General features: G+C 39.6%; 1 protein-coding gene across 7 annotated transcripts in view; it reads left to right on the forward strand.

The window, feature by feature from the left end:
• arhgef1b (Rho guanine nucleotide exchange factor (GEF) 1b) overlaps window positions 1-27679 on the forward strand; it is a 68304-nt gene that overhangs the window by 23277 nt on the left and 17348 nt on the right. For 2 of the 7 annotated variants that reach the window (XM_047360512.1, XM_047360514.1), the window contains exons 4-19: window positions 834-932; window positions 4414-4456; window positions 4595-4700; window positions 6469-6609; window positions 9185-9214; window positions 10071-10173; window positions 10342-10411; window positions 10706-10732; window positions 11123-11305; window positions 14810-14939; window positions 15857-15868; window positions 16500-16658; window positions 19838-20034; window positions 20127-20273; window positions 20516-20598; window positions 20768-20893. In XM_047360512.1, coding sequence (XP_047216468.1) covers window positions 834-932; window positions 4414-4456; window positions 4595-4700; window positions 6469-6609; window positions 9185-9214; window positions 10071-10173; window positions 10342-10411; window positions 10706-10732; window positions 11123-11305; window positions 14810-14939; window positions 15857-15868; window positions 16500-16658; window positions 19838-20034; window positions 20127-20273; window positions 20516-20598; window positions 20768-20893 — 1656 coding nt within the window. Of the gene's footprint in view, window positions 1-833; window positions 933-4413; window positions 4457-4594; window positions 4701-6468; window positions 6610-8796; window positions 9096-9184; window positions 9215-10070; window positions 10174-10341; window positions 10412-10705; window positions 10733-11122; window positions 11306-14809; window positions 14940-15856; window positions 15869-16499; window positions 16659-19837; window positions 20035-20126; window positions 20274-20515; window positions 20599-20767; window positions 20894-27679 lie in introns of those variants that run through there. The other 5 variants (XM_047360513.1, XM_047360515.1, XM_047360516.1 and 2 more) reach the window with 5 other exon arrangements.

The following is a 27679-nucleotide window of genomic DNA, read 5'->3' on the forward strand; positions in this document are numbered from 1 at the left end:
AATATGTTCTGTCTTTTGGATATAAGGGGTACCCTCCACAGATTGGCTTTTTATTTAGCAAAAATGCTATTATTGGTTTTAATTGCTCTCTGCACTCTTAAAATGTTTGGGTTTTTTCCCCTGTTGTTTTAAAGTACCTTTTAAAAGTCTCCCTCTGGAATTAATCCATTCATACCTTTAGTGTGCTTGGATTTAAATTTTTTACCTCTTACCCATTTTTTTAACTCCTGGATCTATGAACTGGGAACGATAAATGCAGTGCTCGCTCGCCTTTGACACTTTCATATCTTTGACTCTATCACACTCTGTAAAAAATCTGTTACATGAAGGCAGGTTTAGTTCAATAATTCAGCCGTACCTTTGGTAATTCGATTCCGAAGAGGAGTACTTGTGCTGAGTTTTCTACAGACTGCAACTTTTGAAAGTGTTTAAAGTCTCACGCTGCAGATTGACAGGATTTGTTCATTTGAATTGTTACTCATAAAAAGACAGTGAATTCATGTTTTAGGGAAGGTTGTAGCTGCAGTTAAATGATGTAAATTATCTCAAATTTCACTTCTCCAGTCAGCTGTCCTTCTATTTGATCATATTTCTGTATGTCTACCATTCATTTGCTTGTCTTTTGTCCATATGTCCATCTGTTATTCATCTGTGCACCTGCTGGTTTGTCCTTCAGCCATCCATCCATCCATCCATCCATTTGTACGTCTGTCCTTTTGTCCACCTATCGAATGTCCATTCTTCCATCCATCCATTCATCCATCCATCCATCCATCCATCCATCCATTTCTAAATATTAAAATAGCTTTTTTCATCTTTTGTCTCCTTCGCAGTTGTGTTATCTTCATGCTGACATCGTGAAGAACCTCAATTCTAGAGAAACCAAGAAACAGTTTCCAGACTTCTACAACAACTTCTTGGATAAGAGTGCTGTAAGTAGAACACTACACTATCTCCGTGAAAAACTGGATGAAAGCCGATTTCAGAACACTACGGAAATCTGTCATTTCATTTAGTTAATAAATACAAAAAATACATTGATAACCCAGGAACCTAAACATGAAATAATATATTTGGACTGGTACAAGGTGCAACAAACCCTGTTAGACTTTCTTTGCTCCATATTCTCATTTGAGTGCATGAAAGAGTTCACTCTGTACAGTAAGGAGTGGCATAAAATGATGGGGAAAGTGGTAAGGTGTACTTACAGGAGCTTTTCTCTTGACTGCATTGACATAAGTCGCACTTTGTTCTTCTCATTAATAAGACCTATAATAAAGGAAGTGTAGAAATAACAACACGAAGGAATGATCCCAAATTAGATGCGAAAAATGAGCACAGAAAACATTAAACACACAGGTTGGATCAGGTTGATTATTGAAACAGAGCTGAAACATGTTATTTCAAATTAGTCTGTCTGGGTGAAGATGAATGGTGTGTTACCTGAGCTGTTTTATTTTTTATCTTTTTGAATGAGCTATTTCCAACTGTTTGAAAAATGCTCCAAATGTAGGATGTTGGTTAACAGTAGAAATCAAAGTTAATGTAACAAGTTAGCGTATGAATAGGACATTACATTTATTCAAAAGATAACGATCAGGGGAAAATCACTTGGTATTTTTCATAAAATTAAGCAAATAAACAAGAACTTTGTTTAAATGGGACAATGATGCATGTGTTTCCTTCAACCAAGTGTTTGTGGTCTGAAATTGGTCAACCTGAAGTTTTATGTTAGGCTCTGATGATACTTGCTGCCTTTACTTTATTATTTTCTATTTGTCTTTTCTTTCATGCCCTGTAAGGCACTTTGGATTGCTTTGTGTATGAATGGCTCCTTATAAATGAACTTGCCTTACTGTGTTCCAGTCATTCCTTAAACAGACATACCAAAAATGCTGGCTCACTTGTTAAGAAATTGGGTCAGAAGTAACACTTTCTGCATAAAACTGATTTACAAAATGCTTCTTTGGATGTTTGTACAACTTTTAAAAATAATCTTAACTGTTAGCTTTGCAGGGCTGCAAGGTGGAGCAGTTAGCATTGTTGCTTTGCAGCAATAAGGTCCTGGGTTTGAATTTCAGGCTGGGGTCTTTGTGGAGGCGGCTGTGGCTCAGTGGGATGAGTAGTCGTCTTGCAGTCCTAAGGTTAGACTTCGATTTCAGCTTCCTCTTGGCACAAGTTGATGTGGCTCTGGGCAAGGCACTTATCCTCAAGTTGCATACTAATGTGTGTAACGGTGTATGAATATGAGTGCAACTGGGTGAATGTGGCACTAGTATAAAGTGCTTTGAGGGGTCGGTATGGCTGGAAAGGCGCTATTTAAGTTCTGTCCATTTACAATTTCTGCATGGAGTGCATGTTCTGCTTGTGTAGGTGGAAGCTTTGGTAACTTCAATACCTTCTACAGTCCAAACAATCTGCACGTTCCGCTCATTGGTCTCACGAAATTGCCCTACGGTGTGGATGTGGCCGTTTGTCCTCTGTGTCTCTGTGTTCCCATGTCGAGGTCTGGTGTCCTGTCAAGAGTGTACCTTGTCTCTCTTCCAGTGACTGCTGGAGATAGACACCAGTGCCCCCACAACCCTCCACAGGTTGAGCACATATAGAAAATGTGGGTGATGCATTTGTTAACAAAGTCAAATATTTTCAGTCAATCTGATGTGTGAGTAATAATGCACAGGTTCTGATGTCTTCAGGAACATTTCAGTGAAGTAAAAAATTCACTCTATTATTAATGTTTTAATTAATTTAGTGTTAAAGCTTGAACTATATAGAGTCACGACTATAGCTTACTCTAAGGGAGTTGACAGTTTTCCAGTAAACTGTCATTACTACTGTCCAGATAAGTAGTAATCTGGACAGCGTTGTGTTCAAATGTATTAATGGAAAGATTAGTGGAAGGAAAATGTGTGGTAGAAAAGATTAAACAAGCAGCAGGAGATAACTGCAGCCTTGTGAAGATTATAATGCAAAAAGGGCCTATTCAAAAGTTCAAGGGGCAGGGGAGTTAGAAGGTTTGAAGTGAAGCTGTTGGAGACTTAATTTTCCAGAATGACTTGGCACCTGCCTACTCTGCCACTCTGTTCATTTATGTTTTCATATTTGACATTCTAATCTTCTGTGTAATAAATCTTTTAAAGTTTCATTAGCTGTGAGCTACAATCATTCAACCAAGCAGGAATCAACACTTGAAATGTTTCCATCCTTGTGTAATGAATCTGTAGACTTTCATTTTTGAAGTTATGGTTGAAATAAAGGAACTTTTCAATAATATCCAAAGTTATTTAGATACTCCTGTAACATCCTGCACTGATGAGAGAGAAGGACATGGCTTGACCATGAGTTTGTTTGTTTCTGATTATCTTTATGTTTTCATGCATCTTTCCTTTCCTCCCTGCACACCTGGACTTTCTCTGTTCTGCACCTCCTCCTCAGACATCTATCACTCTGTACGTGTCAGTCAACTCTGCTCTTGACTCTCCCCCTCCGTCTATCCTCAACCCCTCAACTTCCTGTCAGAATCGTGGGAAAAACCCCACAGGAGGAATTATCCGTCATAGGTCTCGCTTTAAGAAAATAAATAAATAAATAAAAGCAACTCTGTTGTGATCCAACAGACTCAAAGTTAGACTGTGTGGTTATATCTCACTTTGGAGCTCATATTTGGCATATCTTTTTGTTTCCTCTGATATTTTGTTTTTATTTCCTGTGTTGAAATGACCCCTGGTGGAGAAAGAAAGCAACCGCGCGATATTGTTTCACTTAAATCCACAACTTCTTTAGAACAAGTAGATATGTACAGCTGAGGTAAAAAGAAAGTAAACTATGTCGGTTCTAGGGCTTTAACAAGTAAATCACAGGTGTCAAAGCCAGTCTTCGAGGGACCGGAGTTTGATTATTTGGTCTTCACCAGTTCCTGAAAACATTTAAATCTAACCTCAGGTTTGCAAAAGCACACACACCTCAGATTTTGAACAGTCATTATTGAATAAAGATACAGCCACAATTTTACAAGTTTGTGAAATTGTGGCTATCTAGGTACAATGGGTGAGTGGCTATTTGGCTTTCAATGCTGATTTTTATTTATTTTGTTCTAAGAAATGTTAAGATGTCATATCCAGCCAATACGTTTCCTGCAGCGGATAACCTGCACAGTGTCTTCATTCACTATAAGTCCAGATTAGTTGCACCCAACAGTTAAAATTAGTGGCTACTGTGAGAAGGGCCAAAACCAAAGCTCACTTCTTTTGTCTGCCATAGATTTCTGCAAAAAATGATCATCTTTAGAATTTAAAGGGGGTTTACTCACTTTTCACTATGAATGTAAATCAATATATGATATAAACATTTTACATCCAATGTTCCTTTTTATTTATTTCTCAGTAACAGTTTTGTTTTGTGTGTATATTGCAGATTCTTAGAGTAGCAATGCCATTCAAGCTGTCCTCTGAATTCGGTAGGTGATATTTTTGAATAATACCGTATATAATAACATATATTTTTAGCTTTTAGAAATGTTTTTTTTTTTTTTTGGTGGTTTGTTTACTTGTTTGGAAGTGTTAATTATTATAATCTCTGCTCTCACTTTACCAAGATCGAACTCGCCCAGAGTTGTTGGCCGATGATACCCAAAGGCATTTTGCTGAAGAGGTTCAGAAATTTCAAGCTTCAGAAGTGGCCAAACAGCTGGAAGATTTCAGGTGAAGTTCTAATAGTTTGAACTCTGTTCTTGAACTGAAGCTTAATTTCTTTTTTCTTTTTTTTAATCTCAGATCCCCCAAGCAGCCTCAGGTTTAACTGTTTGAGAGGAAGTTTTAGGGTTATGGATGTTTAGTGGAATATTTAGACTTGAATCACCCCAGGTCAGATGTATGGCACTATCACAGCAGCATTATATGGCACTTGTTTTACTTTTATACAATTTTACTGTAAAATCAGAACAAATAGTGCTGCAAAAAACACTTGATGGTGGTTGTTGTTGCTGCCAAGGGTGGCACAACCACTTATTATGTTTGTGGGACAATCACTTTTTCACACGTAACTAAGTATGGATAGATCTTATTTTCCTTAATAAATGAAATCATCTTTTAAACTGGTTTTTGTATTTACTTGCTTTATTCTTATCTGGAACTGAAATTATTTTATCTGAAACGGAAGGGATAAATATTTATCTTGCTGTACTATATATGCAGATTAGCTGAGCCATAGAGATTATTTTCTTAATTGAACCACTAAAGTTAATAATAGATTCTGCTCTCAATTAAACAACCTCTGTGGGTTTTTAAAACTAAATTTGTTTTTAGTGTTACAGCCTTGCATTTCATGTTTGTTTTTCCTCCAAAGTTTTTCCTCAGGCATGAAGAAAAATATTAACTATAAACAGTACTGTAACATATGGTAAAAATACAAATTTGCTTATATTTGCTGTGCAGTGTGTATTTGGATGACAATCAAACTCATCCCTCGTATAACTGAACAATAATATCTTTATTTAATTGACAGGAATTTTGGGGAAAATAAATTCCATGATGCTTTTGGACACTAGACCTTAAATATAAATGTTTTTGGGCTTTTTTCTCCACAATGTGACATTAGAGCTTTCGTTGTGATCGCATTTTTATTCCTTTTCAAATATCAATACAAACAGCAAAGGGAAAAACAAATTCATGATCAGAGTTGGGGCATAAGAGGGAAACATCTGCATATTGCCATGCATGACTTGTATTATGACTTTTCTTGCCAGCTCAAAACTGAACTACGCATGTGATATTTTAATTAAACAAAGTAGTCCGATTTTTGTTTTTTTTAGGAATGGATGCGTAAATCATTTTAGGTCCAAACATTCTGTCTGTCTTGTATATATGGACCGCTTTGTGCCTGCATTAAAGTTTCTTATTTAAAAGAGTTTTGGATGTTTGCCTTATTAAAAGAAAGACATCCAGGTTGCACATTCTTCTGAGCTTGATTGAAAAACACATGAAGAACTTTTGTCTTTTCTCAGCAATAAGAACAGGATTTGGGTCACTCTTTCTTTGAAAGCGCTCGCTGTTTTTAACCAAATTTAATAAATTCATTACAAGCAGGTTTTTGGTGCTCCAAACTCTGTTTTTGGGTAAAGGTCACTGAATCGATATGGTCCTTTTTACTGGAATAAAACAAGAAGAATTACATGAAAAAGTTTGGTTATTAAAAGACGAATAGTTAGTGAAGTACCTAACAGTTTCCATTTTTAGAAGATTTATTAATTTGTTGGTAATAATGTAAAAATTAAAAATAAAAAGTCACCATTTACTTTAAGCACCTGGGATGGCGGGCCAAATTTGTAACACAAGCAAGCGAGAACAAGACGGAGGATATCTGCAGAGTTTGTTACATTTTGATGTGGATACCCTGCTTGTAGTTTTGCTTTCTGTATTATTTGTGAGAAACTTCTCTCTTAAGATTCGCCTCCTGCTTTGTCTTACACAGGCAAAAAAGGATGATGGGTATGACCCTCCTTGAGGAGCATGTGACGGATGTTGAGAATCACTATCCCACGGACCGCGTCCCGAAGGACATGAAGGAGAAGTCGGTGGCTGAGAATCTGCTGGAGAAGATGTATGATTCACAGTGAGTGACTTTTTCTTTCATGTGTCAGGAGTTATTTCACAGACTAAAGTTTTATTCATGTTCTGCAAAGACAAACAGTTTCCGGTAGATGTTCCCAAAAACATTTCTTTGATTTTTGAGTGCAAAGATTTTTATTTTTATTTATTTTTTTGTAGTATTATTTGTACAGTGAAAAAAGTTGGTCTGTCTACCGTTATTGACAAAAAACCGCCGCCCCTTCACAGGCTCACATCTTAAAATGTGTGCACAGTACAGGTGGGTGCGCAGTGACAGAATAATGTGGCAACTGATCATTTCTTAAACAGTAATCTGACTTTTTAATAAATCAAAACATTGTCGTTTATGCCTTCACTCCAGGGTATGAGAGCTCATAAAATTTCTACCAGTTGTTTCTTGTTGTTATAAGGAGCTAAAAACACACTCATGCACTCTCCTACATAATGGGATACCCAAAGTCATCTTCTAATGACCCAAATATTCAGCAGGTGTTCTACTAGAGAAGCTGCCCTATATTTAAATCGACTTAAAGCACAGCAAGTTCATCACAGCTGATGTTTTAAAATGCCATCTATACTGAGTAATGATTGCTTTGATAAGTTTCCTCGCTAAGACTGTGGCAAGATGCTCACATGGTGAATGGATTCAAAATGCTTCACCTACCTGTGCTCTCATTGCAGACAGGGATTATGTCTGCATGGAGAACTTTTTTAATCACAACTGCAACCTTCTTGTGTTTTCGTTTTTTATTTCACTTTGAACAGACTCAAACTTCCAGTGTTACTTTGTAAAGAACGACAAACGCATTTAATATTTTGCACTTGAAAGCACTTGAAAACTACGACTACATTTAGCAGGTTTTATGGCTCTTAACATATTTTGATAGATGTTTAACACAAAATAGGTGCATGGAAGCATACATAGCTGTATAGCTGTATTTTTTATCTTATTTATTTCCAGACCTGCAAAATGCAGAAAGAACCTGCGTAAGAACCTTGGATACTTGATTATTTTTACTTCTAGTCATTGATTTGAAGTCAACGATTATCATTGTTTCTAATATTAAAACTCGCCACCGCATTTGGACGTCCCTAGATGGCAATCAATAGTAGTAGGAACTGTTTATGTAATAAATGTATGCATTTATGCAAAACATTTATCCGACTGCACAGTTGAGGAACCCAGCAGCAAATTGAAGGAAAAATAAGCTCTCAGGGTGAGAGATCTTCGACAGAAGAACAAAAAAACAGCGTGAGAAGGAAATAAGAAGTCAGAGAGATGGAGGCAGCAGTGCCACGTTGGCAGGAAGGCTCTCCCTGGAGTTCTGCCAAGTCCTTGTTTGGGGTGGGGGTTAGCCAAAACAAGTGAGACAGAGAGAAACAGATCCAGAAGAGTATCAGTTCAACATAGCTTCTAGGATGAGCATATTTAAAGAAAGGAGGCTGTAAATCTCAGTTATAAGTGGTCCTTGACCCCGCAGCCATGAACATCTTTTCATCCAGAAGCAAGTCAGACACGGAGGGAAAATAGGCCATGAGAGGGCAGAGGATGGTCTTATTTAATCCTGTCAGGAAAGAGGGGAAAGAAGTAGAAGTGAAAGGAGGTGCAGCGTTTACACTCTGCTGTCACCCTGTGAAAACAGACACGATAGTGTGGAAGGAGTTTGCAAACCTGTGAAAGCATCAAAGACATTATAATTCAGCTTCAGGCTATCTGAGCTGCTTCAGCACTGTTGGGTGTCTATCTCTACTGTACAAATGATCCAATCAGCCTCATTCCATTCATCCCTTCTGACTTTCGTCTTTCTATCCCACTCCCTCCTACAGTCTCCCACAATCTTGCGCCCGATCACCCTCCACACAGACCAGACCTTCTTTCTCACTCGACCACAGCAGTGGCCTCACCCCATTTGTTGCTTATTGGTCTATGTGGTGAGGCAAACTAGGTGGACCAGACATTTGATTGGATAATGCAGGGAAATCCCAGAGAAACCCCTCCCATTCTTTATGTTCATCACAAAATACAAGGATCAGATGTCTACAGGCTTGCCTGCATGTTGCATCAGACAAAAACATGGTTAAATACATCGTTTCCACTTTGTTAGAGCTTTCTGGATTTCAGATTTTCGTTTTTGCAGACCTTTTACAGGACGAGAAACAGCCACAGATAGTTAGGAGACAATAATTTTACTTTGCATTTGTTTTGCATGTATAGTATAAGTATAGTACAAGAATAGGCATTGTTGAACAGTTAGATGCTTTTCATTTCACATTTTTGATCTTTTTAAATTTCTTTTCCCTCTTTTTTTGTTTTGTTTTGTGTACAAACTTTAGAATATGATCAAAAGCTCTAACTCTGAACATAACAACCAGATAATCAGCTTTCATTTGCAACAAGATAAACTTTGTTGCTTTAAATTCCACCGAGCCAAAACAGAACTCATAATCGGTCAAGCAAGCGAACGGAAAAATGCTACTTAAAAAGAAGAAGTAAGCTCGGTACATTGAATAATTGTGGTTTCTTTTTTCTCACTTCAGTGGACAAGTCACTGATACCTGTTTCGTCTCTTTTGTTTTAGGCTTACGTTTGTCTCGGATGAGGAAAAATGGTGAGTTATACTGTTTTACTTTAGTTTAATAAGTTTGAAAAGTTTTCCTTGCTGTTTTTGTTTTCATGCATTTCATCTCTGCATGTTTAGCCCGGATGTGGCCAAACCACAAGACTTTTGCATATACATTCAGTCCGGCCAACCAAATGTCTAACTAAAAAGTTACTCTTGCAGACGTTTTGTTATATTTTGTATATGTTTGGCAAAGAGCAATAATTTAAAAATGCTCTGCATGCTCCTGCACTTTTGTGTCATTTGTCCTTTACTTTGAGTTGCTTCTGCTGATATTGTTGTATTCCAGGGATGATGGGCTCCAGAAGTTTATGTTGGTTTCTAATATGAAGCTCTTCTGTTGTGTGCTCCTCTTCTGGCACTCCTCCCTTTCTCAAATATCTCCCTAACTCCCCGCAATTTTATAAAATTTCCTTCAACAATGATGGAGACGCTCTGCTTGTGCATTATTATTATTATTATACAATTAATGCAAATAAATATTGCATGTAATTTTTACTGAAGTTTATGAACAAGTTGTGTTTTGTCATTAATTTATGACAGTAAACAAGTGATACTGCTCTGAGTTTTGTGTCCGATCTCTAGTTTTTTGTAAAGCTTTGCCAATACCAGTTTCTGATGATTTGATTTCTCTTATTACGACATCCAACATTTACAATGAAGGAAAGCTCAAACAGATAAACTTGGCTGTGGTACAGTTAGTCTTACCATTTTGTGCTAGTGCTGATGTTCTGATCTCCATAGCCTTCGGGAGGAATGTCTGAAAAGGAAAAATTATCTTTGGAAAATGTTTTTTTTTTGCAGCTTCTTTTTAAATAACACCTGTCTTTAACTTTTCTTCCAGCCAAGCCATCTTCAATGCAGTGGCTGCCTACATGAAGCACCTTGATGTTAAAAACAGGGCAGGTGATAGTAAGAAGTCCAAAAGAGGCTTCCCATGGATTAAGGTAAGGTATTCTCATCAATGCTGAAGAAAATCATCCTTGTCTAGTTAAAATAAATAAAATAAACCAATATCGTCCTAATGAAACTTTATCTGGTTGCAATTTTTATTCTTACACCTCAGATTTTTGTTTCACCTCCTGTTTTCTTCCACTCCTGTGTTATCTTTGCAGAAGAATCATGATCCTCCAAAGACCAAGACTATTCGGGGGTTCCATGTTCCTAACTGGATTGGAGGCAGTAGTAAAATACCTTTTTTTTTTTTCTTTTAAACATTATTTTTTTCTGTCATGTCTATACAGCTTTATTTTAACATTTAATTTCCCATTAGGATTAATAAAGTATTTTTTAATTGAATTTCAAATGAACTGTTTAAAATGACATGAAGTGGATATATGTTGAATATATGTTACAACTATGCATTACAGACATTAGAAAACATTTAGTTTAAATTATTTTTATTTAGTCATGTCTCCTATTGATTTTTATTATTGGTCTGCATATAAGAACCTGTCCTGCCCTTCTTTCCTTTTGCAGTCGAAGTCAAAACAAAAGATCCTGAAGGTACTCTTCATTCAGAGTCCTCCTTCCCTGATATCTGTAGAATATTTACATCCCTACTAATCAATTCATCAGCATGTCTGCATGTTTTAAATCAAGCAACAAGAGGCTGTGGTTGCATTGTCATTCACCTGAGTTTGTTTGAGTGGAGTTAGTTATGGTGTCCCAAAGAAGCTCACATGGAGGATTTATGATTCTCACTTGTGCCAAACTAACCATCTCAACCTTAGCAGAAACCCTGATTGCACCAAACTTACTTAAACTCTTTGCCTGTCTTATAGTCGTTTCTGTTTTTTTCTCTAACCTGACTGGGGTGCTTTTGGGTTATGGGTTTCTGCAGCAACATTGTTAATAGTTCAACTTCCGTAAGGCTATGTATTTCTTCTCCTACAGTGGATAAAGATATTAAGGGAAGGGAAGCCAAAGGGGCTTCTGGCCGAGGCTCATTGACTGAACCTCAAGTTCCTTTGATCAAAAAACCTGAAAGCGCACCGTCGGTGCCTAGCGTGGAGCCCCCTGGACCTCTAGGCAACAACTCTAGCACCATCAACAACACAGAGCTCGCTCCGAACGATGGTAAAACTGTAAATTCTGTTTTATATTGACAACCAAAACTGATAGGAGCCTTGCAAACTTATTCATACTGCTTGATCGTTTTAACATTTTGTTACATTACAACCACAAATTTGAAAATATGTTTTTTGGATTTATTGTGATAGTGGAAAGGAAATGAAAGGAAATATGGACTTTATTTAAAAAAAAATTCCAAATAAAATTCTAAAAAGTTTGGTTTGGATTTACATAAAAAAATAAAAAGAAATAGAGTGGAACCCAGAGCTTTCAGAAGTAAAGTGTAATTCAATTTCAGGATAAATGTAGCCTATATCTCTTGACCATTTCTTCCTAGGTTTGCACCATTTCCCAAAACTAAGCTCACCTTGTATGGTTAAAAAAAACTGTATATCTTGCTACTACTTAGAATATTGTTCAAAATTTCATTTATCTCACTAACTCCATTCACCAGATAAAACACATTTTATAGGTTAATTACACACAGACGGATGTTTTTATTTCTGTTAAATATGATGATTTTCTGCTTACAGCTAAATGAAAACACGAGATTTAAAATTAGAATATTACATATGACCAATAAAAAAACATTTTTAATACAGAAAATAGTGACAGGCTAAATGAAAATATGTTTAATAACTGCTTTAAGGTTGCTATTTTCAAAGGGTACTTTTAATCTGATGAACGAGCCTCACATGAACCCATATTCTAACTTATTGAACATGACTGTATATAGATGTTACTGCAAAAATATCATTTTTGTAAGGATTAAAACAAAGTAAGAATGGTATTAGCATTATTAAACATGTTTTAACGCACAGCCCCACCGAAGAAGGCTCCAACAAATGTAGAGCCAAACAGGGGACACTATATTAAGAGACCAATTATGATTTATAGCGAGACATTCTTTAATGCCCGTTAACATAGAGCCAGAACCCCCGAGAGGTTTGCATGAAATGGATTCTCTTCAACGAACGAGGAGCCTTCATCATTCCAATGATTTGTTCAAGGTCAAGTTTATTTCTGCAGCACATTTCCAAAACCTCATGCTGCCCAACAGGCTTTACATACCAAAATATGACTGAAAAAATTAAATGCATGGCAGTGACGCAATACAAATATAAAAAGAGAAACAAAAAATAATGCAATAAGACAGTTTAAACAAAACAAGAATAGGGGTGCTAAAAAAACAATGTCTCGATCAACTTGGGCTAAAAGCCGTTCAATAAAAATGTGTCTTCAGTAGATATTTAAAATATTCCAGAGTTTGTTTGGATCCAATATTTAGAGGCAGACTATTCCAGAGTCTGGGATCTGCCACAGAGAAGGCCATGCCACCTTAAGATTTGAGTTTGGACCTTGGAATCCATCACTTCAATTGTCAACTGGACCTCATAAATAGGAGCTCAGATAAGTAAGACGGAACTCGGCCACTGAGTGATGCAGGGGTTGAGCTCATGATCCATGTATGAAGGCCTCAGTCTCCAACGCAGCTGTCCTGGGTTGGAGGCCTGACCCGGAGACCTTTGCTGCATGTCTTCCCTCTCTGTTAGTCCATTTTTAAAATAAAGGCCACTAGTGCGACAAACGTTAAATAAAAGGATAAATTGGATCCTGTAAACAAACAAGATGGCAGTGGTAGAGAGAGCAGCATTGAGATTATATGCTCCTTCCGTTTCGTACCAGTCAGGAGACGAGCAGCTGCATTGTGGACCAACTGGAGATGATGAGCAGAGGACTAGTCCACACCAAAGTACGTTGTCGCAGTAGTCCAGTATTGAGCAGATGAATAACGTGTTCAAAGACATTAGCTGGAAGGTTTGGCTTTACCTTAGCTAGCTGTCTCAGATGGAAAAAAACTAGATTAAACATCTGCAACCACCTGTCTACATGGTGTAAAGGAACCATCAAGATTCACACCAATGTTTTTAAAGTTTGTCTCACAATAGGAGGTTAAAGTTCCCAGAGCACTGTCAATATCTTACTAACAGAGTTGGCAAAAATAGCAATTTGTGTTTTGTTTTCATTTCAGAAAACGTAAATATTAAATAATATCAATAAAAAAATTATAATTTGAACAGAAATAAGAAAAAGTATGCTAATTCCTATCCACTCAATACTTGATTGTGCTCCTTTCGCAATAATTACTGCATCAGTGCAGCGTGGCACAGAGGCGGTCCGCCTGTGGTTCGGCTGAGGTTTAATAGAAGCCCAAGTTGCTTTAAATGTGGCCTTCAGGTCATCTTTATTGTTGGGTCTGGTGTCTCTCGTCTTTACTTAACAATGCCCTATAGATTCTCTATAGGGTTCAGGTCAGGCCAGTTTGCTGGCCAATCAAGCACATTAACACCATGGTCACTGAACACTCTTTTTGTTCCTTTGGCATTGTGGGCCGGTGCCAAGTCCTGCTAGAAAATGAAATCAGCATCTCCATAAAGATTGTCAGCAGAATGAAGCATGAGGTTCTCTAAAATGTCCTGGTAGATAGCTGCGTTGACTGCAGACTTCATAAAACACAGTGGATCAACACCAGCAGATGACATGGCACCCCAAATCATCACTGACTGTGGAAACTTTACTTGACAGTCCTCTGAAGTTTGAGGTTGTCCCTGCTGCTGGTGCACTTTCATTTCACTCAACTTTCTATAAATATGCTTGGATACAGAACTCTAAGCAAGAAGCTTTTTTAACAATGAACTTTTGTGTCTTCCCCTCTTTGTGGTGGGCCCACTGACCCAGACTGAGAGACCATTTAGAATCTCAGGAAACCTTTGCAAGTGTTTGTGTTAATTAGCTGATTAATGTTTGATACCATGTTCTATTTCTGAAATACGGAATTTAGGGTTTTTATTATCTGTAAGCCATAATCATCATAATTACAAGAGATAAAGGCTTGAGATTTTTCACTCTGTTTAATAAATATATTCGAGTTTCACTTTCTGAAATGAGTGACAACAAATATTGAATTTTCAGAAAAAACTAAAAGACTTGAGACTGTGGTGTAGAGGTTTACCTTCCAGCAGGACAGCAACCCTAAACCTGCAGCTGTAGCAACAAGGCAGTGCTTTACTTTAATATTGCAAATCCAACTGAGAATATGTGGCAAGACTTAAAAAATGATAAACATAATGAAAATACCAATAAAATACCCTAACGTTTGTGATTGTAATGTGAGAAATTGAGAAAAGATTCGAGAGATATGATTATTTTTCAATAGCGACTTCTTGCGTCAGTTTTTTGACTGATTTTATTACATTACACTGATTAAATCAATCCAGCATCACGTTTGTTTATCATCCCAAATGCAAAAATGAAACAAATAGAGAAACCACAATGTACACATCTGGAGTTTTTGTTGGGCAAAGTCTTTAATAAGCAATGCTTATGTTTTCATACATATACACAAATACACAAGATTCTACGGTTAAGTTTGACGATCCTTTCAGGTGATCTGACTGTTTTTGACTTGTAATACTTAGCTGATACAAATGTGGTTTTCTACTCCCTTAGGTCAGCCAGGCAATTGCTTAGAGCTTCCCACTCCTTCAGATGGACCCCTTACAGAGATGGGAGCTGGGGTTTCTGTTGTTGAGCACAGTTCACCCCACGATGCTCACCCAGAGGAGTTGGACAAAGACAGGTGAGAAGGATGAAGACGGGGAAGAAAAATGTATCCGGTAGTATGCAAACAGCAGTGTAATGGCTCAGGGCTAGAGATAGCAGTGGGATTAGAATTGGATAGTATGGGAAATGGGGGAGGCATGTGTCTGAATTGCACTGGCTGAGGGAGTGTGGTAAAACTCCCCCAGCTGTCTGTCCCTGCTGTGTGCTAGCTCTTGTCATGCTGCCCGTCGCTCGCTAGCTAACAGAGCCTGCAGGTTTGAGAAGGACCCTCGCCGAGGTGAACGTGGACTCAACCCCCTTGCCTTCCCTCTCTCTTTTTATCCTTTCTCCATCTTCCTCATCGTGGCACGTGCTCTCCTTTTCTGCTATCACTCTATCTGGTGTGTTTCTGTCTGTCCCAATCCTTCTCATTGTAACATCAGAGCTTCATTGCAGTTTTTATCGGCCTCACTTTGCACAGTTGGTACAACCTTATTTTTTTCAGTGAAATCAGTACATATTGGCACCACATCAGTTTTTCACAATGTTGGTAAGTTTGTAATAAATACAGTGCAATTGTTTGCTTTCCAAGGTGCAGCTTTCCAGCCAGAAAAAAAGCTTCGATCTTCAATCCAGCTGTAGTCAAGCTATATATTTACTTCCGTATTTTAGCAGCTTAGTCAATGTGCTTTCTGAGATGTCTCCGTGTGTCAAAGTCAGGGCCCGTCCTGCGTCTTCGCTTGTCTCTTCAGTTTGTGCGACTACATGTTGTCACCAGGAGCTTTTGGCGTCATACCTGACATGCAGCTTGGTCAGTGGTTCAGTAACATCTTCAGGGTGTCACTCATTTTGGGGTGTGCATAAATGCATGTTCTGGTTGTGACTGTGGTTGAAGACAGTTGTGTGAAGAGCTCAGGGGAGTGTGTAACAGTGTGATGTTCCGTGTTTTTGCAGACGGAAGACAAGGTGGGTGTCAGCAGAGACACGGACAATCTTCAGGCCCCAATTTCTGTTCACATACGATGCAGACAGTACAGCGCTCATAAGCAAACCCACTTTACACTGAGTTTTATGTTCCTGTTATGATGCAACACAAACTGGCTAAGTATGTTAAAACTGATGCGAAGGAATTAGCTTGATTAAAGAGAACAGCTGGATTATAATATCTGCTGTGTTTGACACTACATAATTAAGATTAAAGAAACCTTCAGAGGCAATGTGTGGCTAAACATACTTCTGCTGAGTGGGATTCAGATGCTACCATACCTAAAGAGGTGTTCCATGTTTTTTGTCTTACTAACATATGCATGTCATGTCACGGATATTTACTTTTCATTCAACATCTGTCTTTGTTAGTTTTTTCTTTTTTACCTGTACATCTTGAATTAATTTAAATCATCATTCTCTTTACTCTCATAATTAACTCAAATTCCATCCACGCACCTCTCTGTAATTTGAATATTTTCATTTTTTTCCACTGTCTTTTGGATCTGTATGTTTCCTTCTTTTTTTTCTCTTTCTCTTTATCCTGTCCCTGTTTTCTGTCACCCTCATCATCATCCTCCCCCTCGTCCTCTCCTACCCTCCATCCCTTAAGCAGGAAAGTGGGACGCAGCGAGAGCGCCCGCGTGGACCGACACTCGTCTCGTCGCCGTGGATCTTCTCGTAAACAGTCTCGGTCCCGTAGCGACGTGGACCTCCAGCCTCCTTGTTCTGCAACAAGTCCTGCCCCGCTCTCTCCGCAGCACACCCATCCGTAAGATGGACAATCCTTCTTTTTTTGAAGCCTCTACGGCTGGAGAAGCTCACAGCAGGGACAGACAGGATGTCAAGTACTTTCAGATTAAACACAATCAATAGAGCCACCTGTTTGGCATATAAACAGTAATCACAATGTTGGACGTTGAAATGAAATCATGGTCCATTTTTATTTGTCCTTTTTTTGACAAGAATTTACAAAACAAAATATTCTATATCAAATTGAAAATAGATTTTTACAAACTGACAATTATTTAAAATATGCTGTGTAAACTAAGTGTTTGCAGAAATATTCACCCACTTTATTGTGACTACCCTAATTCAACAGAGGTCCAGCTAAGTCACGCCACCAGTATTCCAGTTACTGAAATGGAGATCACATTAGTGCGCTTGTGTCAGGTGATTGTAGTATAAATATACCTGTACTTGGGAGGTTTAACCTTTAGGTCATGAGGATTCCTGCTGCTATTACAGCATGAAGAACACTTGAAGTCACAAAGTGAGTAACCGGCAAGAGACAGACTGGTGAGAAATGCCACCAAGAGACCTATGACCAATCTAAAGGAATTGGGGAAATGCCACTGTTGAAAAACCCTTATATGGATTCGTCCAACAGCATGTGGTAGGAAGAATGTTTTTTGGTCTAATATGACAGAAATTGAGCTTTTTGACCATCAGACTAGATGCTGTGTCTGGCAACCACCAGACACTGCACATCCCCACAAACTCACCCTTTTTCTGTGAGGCAAGGTGGTGGCGACGTCATGGTCAGGGATGCTCCTCAGCAGCAGTCCCTAGAAGGCTCATAAAGGAAAGGGTAAATATGAATGCAGAAAAGATATCGCCAAATCTTGAAAGATAATTTGACTCAGTCTGCAAGAAATCTATGACTTGGGGGGACATTTATATTCCAGCAAGACAACAACTCCAAGCATATACAGCAAACGTTATCCAGAAAGAGTTCAAAGATGACCTCTTGTCCAGTGGGACTGAGAGCTGTGATTGCAGCCAAAGGTACATCGACTAAATAATTACCTGAAGTGGGAGAATATTTCTGCCATCATTTGTTTTATCTTTATCTTATCTTTATGTAATCTTCATTATTGACATTATTTAGAAATATCTGTTTCACTTTGATAAGATTTATTTGCAATTTAGTAAAAGCTGCTGTTCCAATACTGCTGCAGCTTAATGTCATTCCCACAAGTAACAGCTGTATGTTACTAGAAATTTGTACAATTTTGTTGATCAAGATTAGTAATGAGCATGGAAATAAATAGAGGCTTTTATTGTATCTCACACTTAAAAGTTTAATTTGAGCACATTTATTCAGTGAGGCACAATTGGTCTGGGAACTATTAATTAGTAATTTGCGAGTTCCTGTTTCCCCAGGATATAATATATAATGACACAAGGTCTCATTTCTTTTAGTAACTCTTTCAAATGAGAAAAGCAAGAAAACAAGTTATTCAAGAAAGTCAGATGTGCACTGGTCTTCATAATTCAGGAAATGGCTTCAGAAAAATAGCTACAAGTCTAAACTTGCCCATATCTACAGTCAGAGGATGACTGTAACTCTGAACTTTAAAACTGAAACTGGAGTCTTTTCCAAAACACTTCAAGCAGGGACGTGTTTATGAAAGATCTTGGACAGGTCTCGGAGAAGTGCGTTGAGACAGAACAAATCACTGGACTTCAGCCAAGGGCAACAACACTTCAATAGAAGTATCATTTGAAAATGCAAATTTGAAGTGTTTATTTCTTTGAAATAGGGAATGTCCAACTGTCATTTTATTCTCTTTATCACCCTGCTGACTTCCACTCCATGCTTCTCTTGGTTTGGCTGTGCCATCTTCATTATTGGAAGCTCTCATGTGAGTTGGACATGGCCATCCTGATTGGTATCTTTTGAATGTCCAGAGGAAGCTTAGTAAAGGGGTTGTCTTAGCAACTTTATGATGGAATGGTTCTGTGAAAAAGCTGGTGACAAGCAGAGCTGGATGAGGGCACCTGATTATTTTGCACAGTAAGGAAAATGGTAAGGCGGCTAAAAGATCTCCAAAGCTTGCTTCCGAAGAACTGCAGTAAAATCCACTTTCCTTAGTTCTGAGACCTTAATCCATGGCAAAACTGACCTGTGAGCTGAAGAAGTTTAAAGGAAATACCAATTGAATGGATCCACTGCTTGGAAACATCATGGAGAAACCAGAGGTCTTCTAGTGTTTTGGGTTTTTGATCTGTCTGTAGTGTGCTACACAATAGATTCCCTCTTTTGATCCACAGCCACCTGGAGGTGCTCTTGCAGCTTTGCTGATGTTGTTGGTGACTTTCTATTCGTTCAATCCCGTGTTACCAAGCCTGAATGCACGGTGCATTGACTGCCCTTGCAATCCTTTACAGCCCATCTCAGTGAGTTAACAGAAGTCCCTCCTCATGTTTCCGTTCAGATCTCAACAAGTATCTGTTCTTCTGCTCGTGGACCTCCTCAATTCAATCTGTTGTGATGGCTATGTGCCCTAGAAAATGTCTTCCTTGATTCGCCTGCAGCTGCCAGTCATTAGTAGAACCTATTAGGTCTGTCAAAGTCTTGAGGTTAGATAAAGAGAGTATTGTTTCCTCTGAATCTCTGTGCAAATAGCATCAGCAACTGCCTTCGAAGGCTTGTTATGGCACCATGTATACCTTTTCTCTCCTAGGGCTTCAGGGTAGCTTTAAAAATATGGTCCAGAGACCCTTGCCAGACACACCAAGCAAGACTTAAAACACCTAAAATACTAATCATTATTTCCTTTATATGAAGATTAAATAACACCCAGAGTCAAGTGTTGTCAGATAGGGGAGGACAGTAGCAGCATCAATGTCCAAAAAAGAGTTCTGCAGTGTAAGTGTGAAGATGTGACACAGAAATCCTGTTCTGAAGAATATAGAAATAATGAACTTTTTTCCCCCAGCATAGTCGATTTAGAACAGTATGGTTATAAAGCTGCTGGTTTACTCACAGTAAAACATTTTTAAAATTGCACTCACAGGTTTTTTTTCCAATTTTCAGTGTGATGTTATGCTACTCCAGTAAAATGTTTTCTTCAGAGGTGGATTTAACTGTAGAGGGTACTGTAAAGACTGCCTGAATTTGACCTGGTTATGTTATAGTCATTGCAGACTAATGTATCTTCTCAGTGTTAATTTGGATGCACCAGCTTTCAATCTTGAGGTGCCTGGCCCGTCCCCAACAAGTTCCTTCCCACATTTAGAGGAGGTTGACCCCCGCCTGCAGGAGTTGGAGCTGGACCCACCCAGCTGGAGGCAGCTGGCGTTTCCTGAGGTTTTGAAGAACCTCAACAAGAAGGAGACCAAGAGGCAGGAAGTCATAAATGGTACAATTTAGCAAAAAAAAAAAAAAGAAGGACATAGAGTGCACATGCCTTTTTTATGTTGCTCATTCTTTACGTCCTGATTTCCCTTTCAGAGTTGTTTGCCACAGAGCATGCCCATGTGAGGATGCTGAGTGTCCTTCAGTTGGTGTTCGCCAAACCTCTGGAGAGGGAGGAACTTCTGACTTCCATAGAGCTTGCGTCCATTTTCCCAAACCTTGAGGAAATCATTGAAATGCACCGTGAGTGCTGCTGTAATCACGCAGCATTGACTCGTCTATCAACTACAAATAAAATACGTTTTTATAAATCTCTTGTAACTCAAAAATCCTCAATTAATGGAAAGCAGAACAAAAGCATTTTCTGTATCTGTTTTTTTTTATATTTTTGATAATGCCTTCATTCTGATATTAAGCATAATAAGAGAAGAGGTGCTATGTAGACTGGGAGTCAATACTGTTTTTGTTTCCCTTTTGAATTATAGTTAGCTTCTATGAAAGCCTGAAGAAACTGCGTATCAGTGACAACTTCATAGTTAAGTGCATCAGCACAACATTGCTCAACAGAGTAAGTTAACCCTGTCTTTACATTCATTATACATATACTAGCAGCATATTTGTCCAAACATAGCTGCGACAATGTGAAGTTATAATTTGGTAAAGCAAATCCATCAATTAAAGTCTTTCCTTATTTCTCTAATTTTTCTGTTTCACCCTGCATGTCACTGTGTTTACAGTTTAGTGGCCCCGAGGGAGAATGGTTTCAGAAACTGACATCCAGGTTCTGCAGTCACCAGACCTGGGCCCTGGACCAGATCAAGCAAAGACAGAAGAAAGACCCCAGCTTTAACTCTTTTATACAGGTATTACACTGACTCAGAAATAAATTCCTTATAGCTTAATAGACGAACATGCATAGATGTACTCGCAAATGCAAGAAATCACATATACTTAAACGCGCTGTATACAAAGAACCGACGCACCTTTTCAGCTCTGCTCAAATATTTTCAATAGGAAAAGATCATGGATTAGTGACAGCTTCTCCAAAACATTGACTTTGCTAAACTTAAGCCTCGTTGCAAGTATTCTAACTGTATGGTTAGGGTCATTGTCCATTTGGAAGAACCGTTTGTGCCCAAACTTCAACATTCAGGCTCATGTCTGGAAATGTTTTGAGTATTTCCACATCGTCTCTTGATGTCGTCTGTTTTGTGAAGTGCACCAGACCCTCATGCAGCAAACTACTCACACAGCCACCCCTATAGTTCACAGTGCGGATGGTTTCCTTAAGCTTTCAAGCCTCTTCATTTTACTTCTAAATATAGGCCAAACCCTTCAATTTTAGTTTCAGATGACAGGATATATCTCCAAAAATTAAGGTCTTTGTCAGCATAAAAAACAATTATTTGTGGTTTTTATGCTGATTTTGTTGTAAAAGTTTCTTCAGCCAATGTTGGTACAGGACTAATCTCACTGTGGGTGATGACCTTTTCTTTCCTGCTACGGCCAGCAGTTTATTGCAAGTCTTGTACTTTTGGTCTGAAGTTGTGAAGGCGTGGTAAGGCATATTCGTCACTTCCTGATTTCTCTGTTGCACTTGGCCTTCACACACCAACGCTTGTTTGGTGTGTGAAGCTCTCTCGTTTGATCTGATTTCTCTCTACTGTGATATCTCTTACTTATTCTAATACATAAGCACGTTAAAACACTTACTTTCTGTTGCTGCATTTAACATTTGGGGACTCTCCGTGTTTTCTAGTAGTGGTAAAGGGTCGCTAGCTTAGCGTTAGCTCCACCATGGCTACCCGTTCTGCTGTTTCTCTCTCTGTGTCAGATGTTCAGTTACTCCTCTGCCTCCTTTAGTGATAATGGGACGTGTAATAAATGTAGCATTTTTGTAGCTTTGAAGGCAAGGGTGTCGGAATTGGAGGCCCGGCTCCTTGAAAAACCAGCAGATAGCCGAGGCCCCTTAGCCAGTGCGGAGCCACCGAGGGTAGCTCCCCGTAGCAGTCCTCCAGCAGAGCCCGCGCAGCCGGGGCTTCAGGCCGGCTGGGTGACGGTACGTAGAAAGCATAGTCCTAGATCCCAGCCCACAGGTCACCACCAACCCGTCTGCGTTTCTAACAGATTTTCCCCGCTCAGCAACACACCCGCTGAGAAGCCAACTCTGGTAATTGGCAGCTCCATAGTCAGAAACGTGGCACTAGAGACACCAGCGACCATAGTCAAATGTCTGCCAGGGGCCAGAACGGGCGACATCAAATCCTAACTGAAACTGCTGGCTAAGGATAAGCGTAAATACAGTAAGATTGTTATTCATGCTGGTGGTAATGACACCCGGTTACGTCAATCGGAAGTCACCAAAGTTAGTGTGGCTTCGGTGTGTAAGTTTGCCAAAACAATGTCGGACTCCGTAATTTTCTCTGGTCCCCTCCCTGATCTGACCACTGACGACATGTTTAGCCGCATGCTGTCATTCAACCGCTGGCTGTCTAGGTGGTGTCCAGAATCAGCTTTATTGCCAAGTTCGTACATACAAACAAGGAATTTGACTTCGGTACACTTTGCTCTCTGTGTTTCTTTTTTTTTTTTTTTTTTGCATTATAAGATATATTTGTGCATATATCTTTATGTCCTTAAATATTAAATGTTCATCAGAGAAACAGCCTGGGGGAAGAAACTGTCTCTGTGGCCGCTGGTTTTATTGAACAGTGCTTTGTAGGCGACCTGAAGTTAAAACTCTGAACAGTTTATGTGCAGGGTGTGTGGGGTCTGCAGAGATTTTAGCAGCTCTTTTCCTGACCCTAGACCTGCCTAAGTCCTGGATGGAGGGAAGGTCAGCCCTGATTATTCTCTCTGCAGACCTGATTATTCGTTGCAGTCTGGGGATAGAACACACCCCTGGGGGTCACCAGTACTGATCGATCTGTTGCGGGAGAAGATGCTCCCCAGTCTCACCTGCTGCTGTCGGTCCGTTAGGAAGCTGTTGATCCACTGACAAGTTGATGCTGGGACGTTGAGCTGGGTGAGCTTCTGGTGGAGGATGGCTGGTATGATGATGTTGAAGACCAAGCTGAAGTCTACAAACAGGATCCCGGCGTATATTCCTGGACGGTCGAGGTGTTGCAGGATGAAGTGTAGACCTAAGTTGACAGCATCATCTACCGACCCGTTTGCTGGGTAAGCAAACTGCAGGGGTCCAGCAGGGGGCCTGTGATGTCTTTCAGGTGCTTAAACACCAGCCGCTCAAAGGATTTCATGACCACAGACGTCAGGGCTACAAGCCTGTAGTCATTTAATCCTAGGATGGTGGGTTTCTTGGGCACTGGGATGATGGTGGATCGTTTGAAGCAGGAGGGGACCTCACACTTCTCCAGTGACTTGTTGAAGATCTGGGTGAAAATCGGAGTGAGTTGATTTCCACAGGCTTTCAGGCATGATGGGGAGATGTTATCAGGTCCTCCAGCTTTCTTTGTTTTTATGAAAGAGCCTGTTTACATCTTCCTCAGAGATCTTTAGTGCAAGCAGAGCATCTGAATGTAGGGGGTTGGTTGTTTTATGGGAAGAATTTGTTCCTGAATGTGATGTGGAGGAGATGGTTTGAGGTGTGAATGGCGTCCTGTCATGTCCGCAGTAGAAGCCATTCAAATGGTTATCCAGGCGAGGATTCTGTTCAGGATGGGTGGTGGGGCTCCTATAGGCAGTCAGGTTTCTCAGACCAGTCCATACAGCCGAAGCATCACCAGTAGAAAGGCTGTTTTTTTAGCTTCTCACCGTAGCTTCGCTTGGCTGCTTTGATCTCCGTGTCCAGAAAACGATGTGGGCTACATTGATAATTAGAGAATATTTTGGGGAAGAGCTGATCTGATCCGAAGAGATGGCATCCACCCCACTTTGGATGGAGCAGCTCTTCTTTCTAGGAATCTGGCCAAATTTATTAGTTCTCCAAAACTGACAACCCAGGGTTCAGACCAGGAAGCAGGGTCGTAGTTTAACATCCGTCTCTGCAGCTTCTGTACTGTTACCCACCCATTACCATATTAAGACAGTGTCTTGCCCACGGCCAAAATTGAATAGATTAAAAAATAATCTAAAAGGAGGAAATCATGAAAATCTCATAAAAATAAACACAACTCAGACTGAAAAGAAAAATAAAACAATTAAATGTGGCTAACTGAGCATAAGATCTCTCTTCATAGACTTTGCTAGTTAGTGTCCTGATGTGTGACAATCAGATTGATGTATTTTGCCTCACAGAAACCTGGCTGCAGCAAGAGGATTATGTTGCTAAAAATGAGTCGACTCCTACTAATTATTAAAATTTTCACATTCCTCAAAATACTGGGCGAGGAGGAGGACTAGCAACCACCTTTCAGTCCAATTTATTGATTAGTCCCAGACCAATCAATAGCTACAACTCTTTTGAATATTTAATCCTTAGTTTTCCTCATTCAAATTGCAAAGCACTAAAACCACTTCTGTTTGTTGTTTTGTACCGTCCACCAGACCCTTACTCTCAATTTTTAGATCAGTTTTCAGACCTTTTATCTGATTTAGTGTTAAATACAGATAAGGTAATTATAGTGGGGGATTTTAACATTAATGTTGACACTGAAAGTGATAGCCTAAATATAGCCTTTAATGCTATCTTAGACTCAATGGGCTTTGCTCAAAACATTAATACACCTACCCACCTTTGTCTTCATTCTCTGGACCTTGTGCTGACATATGGCATTGAGTGTAAAGACATAACAATATTTTCTCATAACCCTGTCCTGTCTGACCATTTTTTAATAACCTTTGAGTTTAATTTAACCGAGTACACCTGAAAGAAAATTTCATTATAGTAGATCATTTTCAGACAATGCTGTAACAACCTTTAAAGAATCTGTTCCACTTTTAATTTCCTCATTATCACAGAAAAACACAGTGGATGGCAATAATTTTGTTTCTGCCCCTTCACAAATTGATTATCTTGTTCATAGTGTTACTTTATTGCGTGGTGCATTAGACAATGCAGCCCCCTTGAAAAAGAACGTAATAATTCATAGGAGGCTGGCTCCCTGGTTTAATTCGGAGCTGCGTACTTTAAAGCACAATGTTAAAAAATCGGAGAGATAATGGCGCTCTACACACCTAGAGGATTCCTACTTAATCTGCAAAAATAGCCTACTGTTGTATAAAAAGACACTTCGCCAAGCCAGGACAGCTTATTTCTCATCATTAATAGAAAAGAACAAGAATAATCCTAGGTTTCTCTTTAGTACAGTTGCTAAACTTACAGAGTCATAGCTCTGTTGAGCCATCCATTCCCTTAGCTCTCAGCATTCATGACTTATGGGATTCTTCTTAAATAAAACTGATTCTATTAAAAATAAAATCTTTGACATACTCCCGAAGATGATTACTTCATCCTCAGAAAGTGAGACAACATTGGAAATAACTGCAGAACCTGATTTGTGTTTGGACTGTTTTGATCCTGTGGAGCTTCCTGAGTTATCAGAAATATTAGCTTCATCTAAACCTTCAACTTGTATGTTAGACCCAATTCCAACCAAATTATTTAAGGAAGTGTTCCCTCTGATTACCAGCCCCATTTTAGATATGATTAATCTATCCTTAGTAAATGGATATGTACCACAAGCTTTTAAGGTAACTGTAATTAAACATTTACTTAAGAAACCTTCGCTTGATCGAGATAACTTAAAAAGAAAAATTACAGACCTATATCCATTCTTATCTAAAATTCTTGAGAAAATAGTTGCTAATCAAATGTGTGAGCATTTACACAGCAATGACCTGTTTGAAGAGTTTCAGTCAGGTTTCAGAGCTCATCATAGCACTGAAACAGCTCTGCTGAAAGTCACTAATGATATTCTTATGGCCTCAGAAAATGGACTTGTGTCTGTACTTGTCCTGTTAGATCTCAGTGCTGCATTTGATACAGTCGATCACAATATTCTCTTAGAAAGGCTGAAATATGCTGTAGGGATCAGGGGAACAGCGCTAGGCTGGTTTAAATCTTATCTGTCTGACAGATTCCAGTTTGTTCATGTAAATAATAAATCATCTTTAAACTCCAGGACTAATTGTGGAGTACCACAGGGTCCAGTACTTGGGCCAATTTTCTTTACTATATACACTGCTCAAAAAAATAAAGGGAACACTTAAACAACACAATATAACTCCAAGTAAATCAAACTTCTGTGAAATCAAACTGTCCACTTAGGAAGCAACACTGATTGACAATCAATTTCACATGCTGTTGTGCAAATGGAATAGACAACAGGGAGAAATATTTGTGGATTAGCGAGACACACTCAATAAAGGAGTGGTTCTGCAGGTGAGGACCACAGACCACTTCTCAGTACCTATGCTTTCTGGCTGATGTTTTGGTCACTTTTGAATGTTGGTGGTGCTTTCACACTCGTGGTAGCATGAGGCGGACTTTACAACCCACACAAGTGGCTCAGGTAGTGCAGCTCATCCAGGATGGCACATCAGTGCGAGCTGTGGCAAGAAGGTTTGCTGTGTCTGTCAGCGTAGTGTCCAGAGAATGGAGGTGCTACCAGGAGACAGGCCGGCACACCGGGAGACGTGGAGGAGGCCGTAGGAGGGCAGCAACCCAGCAGCAGGACCGCTACCTCCGCCTTTGTGCAAGGAGGAACAGGAGGAGCACTGCCAGAGCCCTGCAAAATGATCTCCAACAGGCCACAAATGTGCATTTCTCTGCACAAACGGTTAGAAACCGACTCCATGAGGATGGTATGAGGGCCCGACGTCCACAAATGGGGGTGTTGCTCACAGCCCAACACCATGCAGGACACTTGGCATTTGCCAGAGAACACCAGGATTGACAAATTCGCCACTGGCGCCCTGTGGTCTTCACATGAAAGCAAGTTCACACTGAGCACATGTGACAGAGTCTGGAGACACCGTGGAGAGCGATCTGCTGCCTGCAACATCCTTCAGCATGACCGGTTTGACAGTGGGTCAGTAATGGTGTGGGATGGCATTTCTTTGGAGGGCTGTACCGCCCTCCATGTGCTCGCCAGAGGTAGCCTGACTGCCATTAGGTACCGAAATGAGATCCTCAGACCTCTTGTGAGACCATATGCTGGTGCGGTTGGCCCTGGGTTCCTCCTAATGCAGGACAATGCTAGACCTCATGTGGGTGGAGTGTGTCAGCAGTTCCTGCAAGATGAAGACATTGAAGCTATGGACTGGCCCACCCGTTCCCCAGACAGGAATCCGATTGAGCACATCTGGGACATTATGTCTCGCTCCATCCACCAACATCACGTTGCACCACAGACTGTCCAGGAGTTGGTGGATGGTTTAGTCCAGGCCTGGGAGGAGATCCCTCAGGAGACCATCCACCGTCTCATCAGGAGCATGCCCAGGCGTTGTAGGGAGGTCATACAGGCACATGGAGGCTACACACAATACTGAGCCTCATTTTGACTTGTTTTAAGGACATTACATCAAAGTTGGATCAGCCTGTAGTGTGTTTTTCCACTTTAATTTTGTGTGTGACTCAAAATCCAGGCCTCCATTGGTTAATAAATTTGATTTCCATTGATGATTTTTGTGTGATTTTGTTGTCAGCACATTCAACTTTGTACAGAACAAAGTATTCAATGAGAATA

Source organism: Girardinichthys multiradiatus, chromosome 3 (genome assembly GCF_021462225.1).
Source record: "Girardinichthys multiradiatus isolate DD_20200921_A chromosome 3, DD_fGirMul_XY1, whole genome shotgun sequence".
In the NCBI taxonomy this organism is placed as follows: Eukaryota; Metazoa; Chordata; class Actinopteri; order Cyprinodontiformes; family Goodeidae; genus Girardinichthys; species Girardinichthys multiradiatus.